The following is an 11,977-nucleotide window of genomic DNA, read 5'->3' as shown; positions in this document are numbered from 1 at the left end:
TCTTTTTCTTTTTCTTTTTCTTTTTTTTAAAGATTTTATTTATTTATTCGACAGAGATAGAAACAGCCAGCGAGAGAGGGAACACAAGCAGGGGGAGCAGGAGAGGAAGAAGCAGGCTCATAGTGGAAGAGCCTGATGTGGGGCTCGATCCCATAATGCCGGGATCACACCCTGAGCCGAAGGCAGACGCTTAACCGCTGTGCCACCCAGGTGCCCCCCTCCCTCTCTTTTTCTAATAAAAATAAAGTATCTTTAAAAACTTTAAAAAAAAAAATAAACCTAAAAACATCTCCACAAATCAGGCTCACTTAGCCCATTTCACAGAGGAGGAAGCTGAGGCTCAGAGAGGCCTGGACTCTAGCCTGCCCGTAACAGGCTGGCCCACAGCAGGTAAGCAGGGTGCCTGCTTCTAGCCCAGGCCTGCCCCCCTCCAACCCCATTCCAGGATGTAAGCCAATTCTCTACCTTCAGCCGCCTCCCCAGGAGTGAATTCCAGATCCCAAACTCTAGGAAAACATGAGTGCCAGGAGGGACACCTGCCTTGCCGAGCTGTGTCACCACCCCATTGGGCAGGAGAGGCGGGGCCCCCATTCCTCCACATCCCAGAGCAGCAGGCCGTGTCTGGGCCACTGCAGGCATCAGGCTGACCCAGCTCCCGGGAGAGCTGGGCCAGGCCAGCATGAGGGGCAGAGGTCGCTGCTGTTTGCTGGGAGCTCCCCAGAGGTGGGCTTTAACTATCTTTAGGCACATGCTGGGTTTCCCTCCAGATAAACGGTAGAGAGGGGAGCTCTTGGGTCCTGCCAGCTCCGAATGGCACTGTCCGTCTCACCCTCTACTGGGACATGTTCCTAAGCCAGATGGCTGGAGGAGTCGCCGGCCCCTGCCCCACACACTGCAGGCAGCCAGCTGATCTGCTCCGTAGCCCTCGGCTCCACGGTCCCAGCTGCTGCCCACCTCCAGGCTGCAACGTTGCCTGACCCAGGACAGCCTCCTCTCCGGCCTCCTCCAGTGACAGCCAGAGGGTGCTCACCCATCCCAACTCTTACTAGTCCCTCCCAAGGCTGGGGGTACAGTCTAGTCCCTAGGCAGGCTCTGAGGTCCCCCTATTTGAGCCGCTGGTCTCCCATCTGACCTCTCCAGCCCCAGTGACCCCCAGCGCCCCTCATCCATCCACACACTGGCTCCCACCCAGGAGCTCGAACCCCAAACTGAGCTCATTCTCAAATGCCACCCAGGGTGGCGCCAGGCCCACTGCTTCAACCTGCCCCAAGTCACTCAAGTTACCCCATGTCCTCCATGCTGGCCAGGGCCACGACCACCTCTTGCTAGGCGATGACAGCAGCTTCCCAGTCTTGGTGCATCCACTCCCACTCCAGCACCATCCCCTTTACAGCAGCTGGACAGATCCCTTTGAACAAGTCAGTCCCCTGCTCCGTCCTACCCACCTCCACCCCCACTGTGAATCCCCCGTCCCATCGCAACCCCAGGCCTCCAGCCCTCCTCACAGACTCCTTTCTCGTCACTCTCCTCTAGCTCTCCCCAAAGCTCATTCCTGCCTCAGGGCCTTTGCACGTGGCTGTTCCCTCTACCTGGAATACCCAGGGTTCCCCAGATCTCCCAGGCTGGCTCCTGCTGGTTCCTTCTCAACATTCAACTCTCAGGGCAAGACAACTACTCAGAGAAACCGTCCAGACCCGACTCCCAGATCTATAATATTTTTTCAATAATCCACCTTATTTTCTTGATAACATCATTATACACAAATGTCCCTAGTTATTGGTTCCTTTGTGGGTGAACATCTCCCTCCTTGGACCCAGAGGGCAGGTCAGGCAAGGCTTAGAGGGGAGCAAACGGCAAACCTGACATGGGCAGAAGCAGCATGGGAATCAGAAGGCAGTATTTGCTCCTCAGTATCCTTAGCTTGGGCCTCTGCTTGCACACCTCTGACCACAGGGAGCTCACTCCCTAAAAAGTCCTCTCCATCACCCCGAGCTGAACCTGCCTTCCTGCCAGTGTCCCTACCAAAGTCTCTGATCCTGCCTCCTGGGCCCCAGGGAAAGGCTGTGAGGAAAGAAGTGGCTATGCTTTTGAGGGATGAGTCAGGCTGCCAAGGGGCCCCCCTTCATGGGAATGGGGCCCTGCCTCCCACGGGGTCATATGAGGAAAATGGCAGAAGCCAACACAGGGGCACATGACGGGCACCAGGCAGCCACTCTGCTTCCTGGAAAGCCTCGTGCGGAGCCGCAGGGCTGAGGCAGGGTCAGGTCGGGGGGCTCCCAGGGTCCCTTCTCTCCTCCGCTGCCGGGCACCCTGTTCAGAAGCCTTAGGTGTGACCTGCAGGGGATTAGGCCGTAATCTTCCTGCAAGCTGTCCCTCACATTCTCAGCGGTGGGGGAGGGGGCTCTGCGGGGCAGGGGCCTGAGCAAGCAGACCCTGGTCCCCAAGGTACTGAGAGCCTCAGCCGGGTGATCCGAAGGCTCCCCCTCCTCTCCGCACTGTCCGTACTTCACCCTCCTGTGCCTGTGTAACCACAGGGGGCAGGGGGCAACGAGACCCAGAGACAAGCTGCTTGATGGGCCCCGGGCTGCTGTGTGGGGGCAGGAGTACCCACACCCCCGCCCCCCCGCCATAGCCCAGGTCCTTCCTCACCCATGTCCGGGCACGCCGGAACTTCTGGAGGTAGGGAAGGGGAGCAATGCCACCCCTGGAAAAGCATTGTGAACACCAGCCAAGCACCACCTGAGCCCTTCCTAGGCAGGACCTCATCTATGCCCCAACGGCCCCCTGGGGCAGGCACTGCTCTCCCCATTTTGCGGACGGGGAAATCAAGGCTCTATGCAGTCTCTGCAGGTAAGAAGAACCGGTCTGTGAGCTCTTCCTCACCTCGATGCCTGGACTCTGCTCTGCTGGTTCCTACAAGCCTGACACTGTCCACTGTTTCCTTCCCTCTGCGGAAATTCCAGGTCTTACCTGGTCCCAGGGGCTGCCTCACTTTCTAGAGAAGAAGAAAGACACAAAGGGGGAAATGCCTTCTGCTTTGAGAGTTCTTACAGCCATTCATCTAGAGCACAAAGGAAGCAAGGAGACAGAAAGCTTGGGCGGGGGGATCCTGGAAGACTTCAAGGAGGAGGCGATATCTGAGTTGGGCCTCAAAGGCTGGGTGGGAGACCCTAAACAGGGACGGAGGGTGGAAAGGGGAAGGCAGAGCAGTGCAGTCCCCCACCTCGCTCACCCACATACAGAGCCCTTACGGGACACCACGCACCATCCAGCACCGGGGATACGGCAGTTACGTANCAGACGCAGTCTCCCCCCCCCCCCCCCCCAGCTTACATCCATGGGGGTGGCAGCCTCTTCACTGCTCTGCTGCACTTCTCGGTCTTTACCAAGATGTTCCTTCTGCCTGGAAGTCCTCCTCCCCGCTTCTCCGCCTGGCTGGCCCCATCCTTCTCATCTCCACTGTACTGTCGCCCCCCTGTCCCTGCCCCGACTGCCTCCTCCTCGGGCTGTGTGCTCATCTGTGTTTTTACTGGTTTCATCACCACATTTCCCTCCACCAGACTGTGAGCGCCTGGCAAAGAGCAGGCCCCCCGCACACACTCCCGTGTGTAGTACACGGAAGACGACAGGGTGCATGTGTCCTGTGGCTGGTGGGGAGGATGGATAAGCCTCTCCCTGCTGACCAGGTTGGGCTGAGAGAGCCGTTCATGACAAACGACCTGGGTCTGGCAAGGAGAAGGTCACAGATGGTGGAGAGGAGGGGAAGAAAGCCTGAGCAGGGTGAGAAACTGAGGGAGAACCCTTGGAGACTGTGACCACACAGGTCTTCTGAAGGCCCGGCCAAGTGGCTACAGGGAGGCCCGCCGGGGCCACAGACATAAGAGAGCCCGGGGGCAGGGTTAGCACCGGATGCAGGAGGCTGGGGCTGGGCATGGGTTGGTGAGACCTCCGAGGAGCCCAGCCAGAGGGGGACAGGGAGGATGGGGAAAGGGCACAGCCCAAGGGTCAGTGGCTCAGAGGTCCCAGGCCCAGGGACGCTGGGATCAAGAGGTGAGAGAGAGTTGGAGACACAGGAGAGGGGAAGTGCAGGCAGCTGCTGGAAAGGTGGGCCAGGCCTCGCCTCTAGTACACCTGGCCAGAGGGGCTATGGCCCCCTGAGGAGAGGACTGTGGGACGAGGCGAGGCGGAGGAGGGAGTAGGATCACGGAGGCGGGTGGTACAGTCCCCAGGAATGAAGGCAGTGGCAGGGCTAGAGAGAGCAAGTGCCAAGTCGTAGGCACCTTCAAGGAAGAGGGGAGTGACCTGCGGCTGGCCTAAGAGAAGGGGATCCCGGGCCGACAGGGAAGTCAAAGCTGGGGGAGAATGGTCTGGAGGCAGCCTCGGGAGCCAGGAGGACCCTGTCCCACCTCCAGGCTCGGCAGAGGGAGGGTATGAGGGAAAGAAGAGCCCCCTTAAGAAGGCTGCCAGGGGGGGCGCCTGGGTGGCACAGTGGTTAAGCATCTGCCTTCGGCTCAGGGCGTGATCCCAGCGTTATGGGATCGAGCCCCACATCAGGCTCTTCTGCTATGAGCCTGCTTCTTCCTCTCCCACTCCCCCTGCTTGTGTTCCCTCTCTCACTGGCTGTCTCTATCTCTGTTGAATAAATAAATAAAATCTTAAAAAAAAAAAAAAAAGAAGGCTGCCAGGGGAGTGGGGTTGTGGGGGGAGGCCAAGTTACAGTGTGATTTATAATTAGGAATGTTCCGAGTGGGGCTGAAGACTCAGGGACCCAGGCCATGTTCTCTCGCCCCTGGACCGTGAGCTGAGAGCCCCGGCTTGTTGGGGATCTAAAGAGTCTGGGCCTGGCAGCCTAGGGCTGTCCCAGCCAAACAGCCACCCCCTCCTCACGGTCCCCCTCATTCCCCCCCACCAAGGGGAGTTGAGCATAATTCCATCCCTGGAAGGGAAGTGTCCTCCAGAAACACAGGGGTATGAGCCACCGTGCCAGGATCCAACCGACACTCTGCTCACATACACGGACCTGGGGCCCAGGCCCCCCTGCTGTGGGCCCCCCCCGAAAGCATTGTGGGGGTGTGGTTCTTGATATCACTTCTTCAAAGACTGACAGGTCCAAAAGTCCCCCAACCTGGAGTCCGCTAGGAGCAAGAGTGGGGGTTCTTTGAGGATAGAAAGGTTGGGAACCACGAGCCCAATCTGACTCTCCTTTTCCCATTTGACAGGTGGGGAAACTGAGGCCCAGAGCACATGGCATCTTGCTCAAGTCATACCACCAGTCAGGGTCAGAGGGGGTGCAGAACATGGCCTCAGGCCTCCAGGCCCCAGACACTTCCCAATGGCCTGTCCTGCCTCTCCTCCCAGCTGCCAGCTGGTTCTCCCGGTTTCGGTGCCAAGTGCAGCTCCCTCGCCAGCTCTGCCATCTGCCCTTCCTTTCCTCCTGGTTCTTCCTCCTCTCCGCCCCTCCTCCCCCAGCCTTTGTTCTTTCTCCCCAGGCTCGGGCTTGCCTCAGAGCTTCCCAGGAGCAGGCGCAGATCCCTGCAGGAGCAGGTCTTGGGGCTCTCCCCATGTGGCTGGGTCTCCCTGAAGCGGAAGCTGCCTGCTGGGATTCCAGCCGCTCCACTTAACCTCTCTGGGCCTCAGCTTCTCACCTCAAGTGGGGTAACAGAACCCACTCGACCGGGACGCCACAGGCCTGGGTGGAGTGGATGTATAACAGGCCCTTTCGACACCCGTCTTCACAAAGCTTCGAGTCTGCCCCAAACCTAGCATTCCAATCGCAGGTCACAGATGAGGCTTGGAGAGGCCAGGACTTTCCAAGGTCCTGCTCAGGCGATCCAGCTCCCCACATGAAATCCCAGGCTCCCCCAGGCTCCCAAGCTCCCACACTGCCCCTGTGCACGAGGAAATGCCCAAGACACAAGGCAGGATCCGACCAGCCAACATCTGAAGACCTCCTTGCCACTGACTCCATTCCAGACCTAAGACAGATGGACCAGCCAAAGGTCAGCCACCAGCGGATGAAAAGATAAGAAGATTCCAAGACTGTTAGTGATAACCGCCAAAGGAGCATGTGATCGACCTCCATGGACGTAGTTCTCTGAGTCAGTGATGGGCCGTGCCAGGTGCTGGGAGCGGACAGGCTGGATGAGGCCACCCCTTTCCTGTCAGGACACGTGCCCGCAGAACCCTCTCAAGCCGCACTTCACACAGCAGCCACAGGGAGCGCTTCTCTGTTTGAAACCCCTCTCTGCGGCTGCCCACGGCCCTCAGATGAAGTCCAGTGTGTGCACCTGTCACCCGAGGTCTTTTGTGAGCCGCCCCCTGCCCGCCCCTCTTGAGCGCACTCGGGGTGTGACGTCACTCTCACTCACACACCCGGGACCCCCAAGAGCTCACCATCGTTTCTAAAGCCCGCTCGGACCTCACGCCTCCGGATATTTGCACATGCTGTTCCCTCCACCTGGAATGTTCCCGCCGCACTTCTTTATCAGAACCAACTCAGAAGTCACCTCCCCCTGGAAGTCCTCCATACGCCCCTGGCAGTGGTAGCGACTCCCTACTGGATTTTCTTCTTGTAGTGTCTCAAGCCTGAAAGAGTACGTGTCACTGGACTGAGGGTGTCTCTGGTGGGACACACAGGCCGGTGCAGAGCAGGGACTTGGCATTTGTGGAATGAATGACTGAATGCCAGAGCCAGCCAGAGGTTCTATCTCCACCCCGGACCCCCTTTCCCCACCCCACAGCTCCAGGATTTTGATGCAGGATGGCTAGGGAATGGTGATCTGGACAGGAGAGGGGACAAGGGGTCTCATCTCGAAGCTGCTGGGTTTCCAAAGCAAACTCAGCTTTTATAGCCAGCGTTCACTGGGATGATTGAGGGTGCCGGTGACAATGAGACCCCGTCAGGCCCCCTTGGTGCCACGGCAACCTAGACAGGGAGGCCAAGAGGGTATACTGAATGTGGACCCCGCAGACCTCCAAGTTGTGCCTTATTCTGTCGTGGGGGGGGGGGCGTGATACCCACCCCACTCACAGAATCCTGGGATGTTACTGCCAAGGCCCTTCAGAAATCAACCCTGAAAAGGCCGAAATTTCAAACGTTCTAGCATTCCAGATGGAATTAAACATTCCAGTTTAATGTTCTCAAACTGAACATTAAAACACCAACTACCCTCTCCTCTACCGGCGCCAAAATTCCTTCCCTGCAGGTCAGTTGGACCCTCTAAAAGTAAGATTGCAAAGGCCAGAGAAGGGGGTCCTTTATATGAAATCAGCTAGCTCCCTGCCAGAGCTCCGTGCCCCCCCCTTCCCCGGCTCTGGAACACAGAAAGGTGTCCACTGACGGTCTGCGAGCACCTCTGACCTAGCTTGTCCTCCTCACTAAGCTGGGGAGACTGAGGCACAGCGGTGGTCACAGCTGGTTCGGCGAGGGGAAACCTAAAGGCACCTTCTCCTGGCCGCCAGCCGGAACGGCCCTGTCTCCCTCCAGCCCTCCAGCCAGGTCAGAGGCAGCAGCTCTGAGCGTGCCCTCATCGTCGGGGCCCCACCTCAGCCATGCCCTCCTCACCCCAGGCAGGAAAGGTCCCAGTCAGCTGAGCCAGAGGGCTGCCAGCTCCCTGCCCACTTAACCAAAGCGCTCAGTGCCTGCTGTGCAAAATCACACTACCAGGCCTGGGGGCCAGTGGGTGGGGAAGGGGGGGCAGAGAGGAGCTACAGAAGCCAAAGAGGAGGTGCTGGGGGATCTGTGTCTGCCCCGGTGGCTCAGGTTCTAGGGCAGATCCAGGATTGCAGAGGCCCCGAAGCTTATATGGTATGGGGGTCCCTCTTTCAGAAATCAGATCTGTTTTTTACAAATTGCACAAAATCACCAGCCCACGAGCCCACGGGGCTAGGGCCGCTCCACGGGAGTGGTCCTGTTAGAGGGACCAGGCGTCCGGGTTTGTGTGGGACTGATGGGGCTCCCAGGACACAGGACTTGCAGCGCTAAAGCTGGGAAAGGTCCAGCAAACCGGGATGAACCGGTCACCCTAGCCCCGGAGCTCAGGCTTCGTTAGCTTGAAGGTGAAGCCTGGTGCCTCCCTGACCCCGTGCGGCCCCAAGGGAACACCAGGGCGAAGGACAGGTCTCCAACCGCATCTTCTCCATGCTCGTCAACGTGTTAAAACATGTTGGCCCACCACACATTTTCGAAAAAGCCTGGAAGGAAGCACTGGGCCTCCCTGAGCGGTGGGATCATGCATGATTTTTTTTCCTGATTGTTTTTACCGTGGTAAAACACACAGGATATAAAATGTCCTCATTGCTAGCTGTACGGTGGTATTAAGTCCAGTACGTTTATATTGTTGGGTGACCACTGCAAATGATGTTTATACTTTCCAGACATCAGCAAGCATTTACTTTCGTGATCAGAAAAAAATACTATATATGTTTTAAAGGTGTCAGTCAGCCAGTATCAGCCACCTGTGCTCACACAAAGGTAGTGAGCAGAGCTAGGAGGCGGTGGGGGGATTTGGGCATTAGATGGTGGTTGGCCCAGATGACCTTTATCCTGCCCAATCCCGAAAGCCGGCATTCTGACCTCTCCCAGCTCCCGGGGAAGCAACCAATGTGCTCTGGAGACTCCAAGATTTGGGTTCGGATCCTCTGTCTGCCGCTTATGTGCTCAGGAACCTTGGGTCTCTCTGAGCCTGCTTCCTCGGGTGATGCAGGCCGTAGCGGGATGAGCTGGGTGACCACGTGCGCCCCCCCTGCACACAGTGGGCTCTCCATCAGTTACTCCTCCTTCCTCCTGCTTGGAATGCCTCCCCGCACCCGGACGTGAACAGAGGAAAGCCCTGCTCATCCTTCAAGGCCCAATTTGATAACACCTTCTCCACGAAGCCTCTCTGATTCCCACGGCCGGGAGACCCCTCTGCTGGTTCTCACGGCCTCTGCCCGGGGGGTACCTGGCTTCCTTCCCAGTGGGACTGTGCCATCCCCGAGCGCTAAAGGCTGCGTCTGAGTCATGCTGCCTTCCCTAGGGGCCGAGCGGACTTGATGAAGCTTTGCTAAATGAAGCCATCACAGGCAGAAGTGCCCCAAGCAGGCAAACTGCCCACACCTCCCTCACAAAGCCAATGGCTTCGCCCTCCCAGGCCCGTGGTCCAGGGGCTGGCAAAGGGGAGCAGAGCACACAGCTGGCCCCTCGGATCAGGCAGGTGCCGCCCCAGAGCTCCATCTCTGCCGAGGGCCAGTCGGGGTCTCTGGGGAGCTGGAGACTGGCACAGATGAATGTTCTGGATGTGCCCAGGGTGCCAGGCCCGCTGCCAGGCCCTGTGCTGCCACGGGGGCTTCCCTGCCCTCCCCGAGCTCCCCATCTGGTGGGTACTTGAGAAGAAAGGGGTTTACACTTGGCTATGCTTCTTGCAGCACCACGAGGAGGTTTTAACGTTTTCAGACAAAGGACAGTTAGCTTCCTTTCTCTCTGGGAGGCCAGAGATAAACACCCAAACTGTCCCACCCATCAGACCCTAATATTGCCCCGAAAACCTAGCAAGTGAGGGAGCTTGAGCACCCTGAGGCCACAACTGGCCTTAGGTGTAGCCCCTTGGGGTCGCTGATAGTGACCCTGCCCAGTGTCCCCAATCCTAGACCTTCAGGTATGGGCCCACAAGAATAGGCCCCAGGCCTGCAGAGGCATGACCCTCTAGTGAGGGTATCTGGGCAATGGCCAGCAAACCCTAGGGGGCCCCAGGCACTCCCTCCTGTAACGGGCCTTCTTCTCCTGGGGTACTGCCCAGACCATTTGAACCCCTCCCTCTGTGCTCACGGTCTCTGTCCCATCCTCCTCCCCCACAGTCCCGGGTCTGAGCAGGGACCCCCTACTGCTGGGGGATTCTGACCCCCACCAGGCCGGAGGTCCAGAACAGGCCTCTCTGCTCTTCCCTGTGGGTAGAGGACCTCTTCCTTATCCCCTCCACAAGCATCCAGGTGTACTTGGGCGGGGGGCGGTCTGGATTCAGGAAATATCAGAGCCCAAAGTGGCTCCTCCCACGTCTCTACAAATCGGGAAACTGAGGCATGAGAGAGGAGTTGCCTCTCCCCACCTCAGTGTGTAACTCCTCGTTTCCCATAAACATTTCTTGGGTGGTTCCCAGCCCAAGGTCACGCAGCGAAGGAGAGGCAGTTCCCGGGTGGAAGCCAGGTATCCGGCTTCCCAACGAATCTCTCCATACCTTCCGGGCTAAGCCATCAAACCTGGTTTCCGGCCCTCACCTCCTTGAACGTCCGCGGCAGGCGCGGCGTGCACCCCGTGAGATGATCCACGCCCTGATCCACCCCACCAAAAAGGCCACCTGAAACCCGGGCTCAGTCCCACCGCCGCTGATCCGCCCGTGCGGCAGCGCGCACCCCGAGCCGCCAGCTGCATAGCTGCGGCCTGGAGGTCACGGCGATGGGGGGCCGCAAGCGAATGGGGGCGCCGGGACGCAAGGGCGCCGTCGGCAGAAGCGGGAGCCCCTCGCCAGCGCTGAGACCCCCGCCCGGGGCCCGGGAGGGAGGGAGCGGCGAGCGCCGGCACCCCGCCGGAAAGCTCCCCGCCGGTTGCGGCACCTTTGCCCGGGGTCCGGCGGGGTTGGCGTCCGTCCGGGCGCGCCGCCCTTGCTCGAGCCCCCACGACACGCCACCCCCAGCGCGGCCGGGCCACCCAGCCGTCCTTACCCAAGACACGACGCGCAGAATGGTGTGCGGCTGCCGGACCAGGGTGTGGGGGTCGAAGGCGCCCCCGGCTTTGCCCGCTCCGTACGCACCCCCTTCCATCGTGGCTGCACCCGCGCGGTGCCCCCCGCTCGGCGCGCGCCGCCGGCCCTGCGCGTGCGCGGCGCCCCCGCCCCCTCCCCGGCTCGCGCGGCCGGCGTGGTCGAGGGCTCCCGCCAGGGGGCGTCGTGCGCGGAGGGCGCCGGGGCGCGGGCGGGCAGTGGGCCGCGCGCGCTCGTTCGCGGGGGCGCGCGTGCTGCGGACCGGGCGGAGGGCGCGCTCGTCGCTAGCGTCGTGACCTCTTTGCGGAGCCCGAGCCGGGGGAGGCGGGGGCTGCCGCAAATACAGGACGTCCCCGCCCCCGGGCGGCCGCTCTACCCGGCCGTCCTGTCCCCATCACAGTCCCGCGGTGCCTAAGGCTCTGGCTGAAACCCTGTTCGTTATTCGTTTCCTGTCGCTGTCTGCCCCCCAACATAGTAGGGCAGGGGCCGCGTTTGTCTTCCTGCACAGTAGGTGCGGTGTGAAGATTTCGCAAATGGATGAATGGACCACGAATGAATAACCCCTCTCTCAGAGCCCTCCGAAGCACAGCCCCCACCTCCCCGAAGACCTTTCCACTTTGCCTTTAGGCTGACATCAAGTGGGCCCGTGTCTGCGCACCCCACACGCCCAGCCTGGAGGGGCCCCGACACCTGGTACAGAAGCGGAACCTGAGGAAAGGCGATAAATTTTTTTATTGGACGTAACACCTCCCCCCATACACACACTATCCTTTTCCTTAAGTCAGCAATTAATTACATAATTATTTGTTCATTGTTCTCTTCTGCTAGTGTGTGGGTTCTATCTCTTTCGCTGCTGGAGCCAATGGCCTGGCACACAGTAGGTGTTCAATAAATAGACCCTACTCCCCAGAACCGCGTCAAAATTTGGGTTAGACCTCCAGGTTTCATGGAAACAGGCAGGGTGGAGGAGTGCTAACTGGCTGCAGTAGCAAGAACACCTTCCAGCTCTGGCTCTTGAAATGACCTGCAGTCCTTATGGCTTCTCTCGAGGGCTCAGGTACCTCCACTCGTTCCAGGATCAGGTTGGATGAAGATATGCTTTGCTGCTGTGTCTTGTCATTCTGTGATGACAGGACACAGGTCTGTGCAGAGGAAACGTGTGGTGGGTGTGCGGGCACGTCTTATAAATATCACCTAGGTAAATGTCCATCTTAGGCTCTGTTCACTGAGGGTTAATTCTGTGC

At 59.2% G+C, this 11,977-nt stretch overlaps 1 protein-coding gene across 3 annotated transcripts in view; it reads right to left on the bottom strand.

Annotated features, from left to right (window-relative positions):
• Nucleotides 1-10,857, bottom strand: part of SYNGR1 (synaptogyrin 1) — a 27,049-nt gene extending 16,192 nt beyond the window's left edge. For all 3 annotated transcript variants that reach the window (XM_040637560.1, XM_040637561.1, XM_040637562.1), the window contains exon 1: nt 10,696-10,857. In XM_040637560.1, coding sequence (XP_040493494.1) covers nt 10,696-10,794 — 99 coding nt within the window. In that variant the 5' untranslated portion in view covers nt 10,795-10,857. The remainder of the gene's footprint in view (nt 1-10,695) is intronic.
• Between the last annotated feature and the right edge of the window lie 1,120 nt (nt 10,858-11,977).

This window comes from Ursus maritimus, unplaced genomic scaffold, assembly GCF_017311325.1.
Source record: "Ursus maritimus isolate PB19 unplaced genomic scaffold, ASM1731132v1 scaffold_21, whole genome shotgun sequence".
Lineage (NCBI taxonomy): Eukaryota > Metazoa > Chordata > Mammalia > Carnivora > Ursidae > Ursus > Ursus maritimus.
Note: the sequence above shows the minus strand (reverse complement) of the source record. Positions and strands in the feature narration are given on the sequence as shown.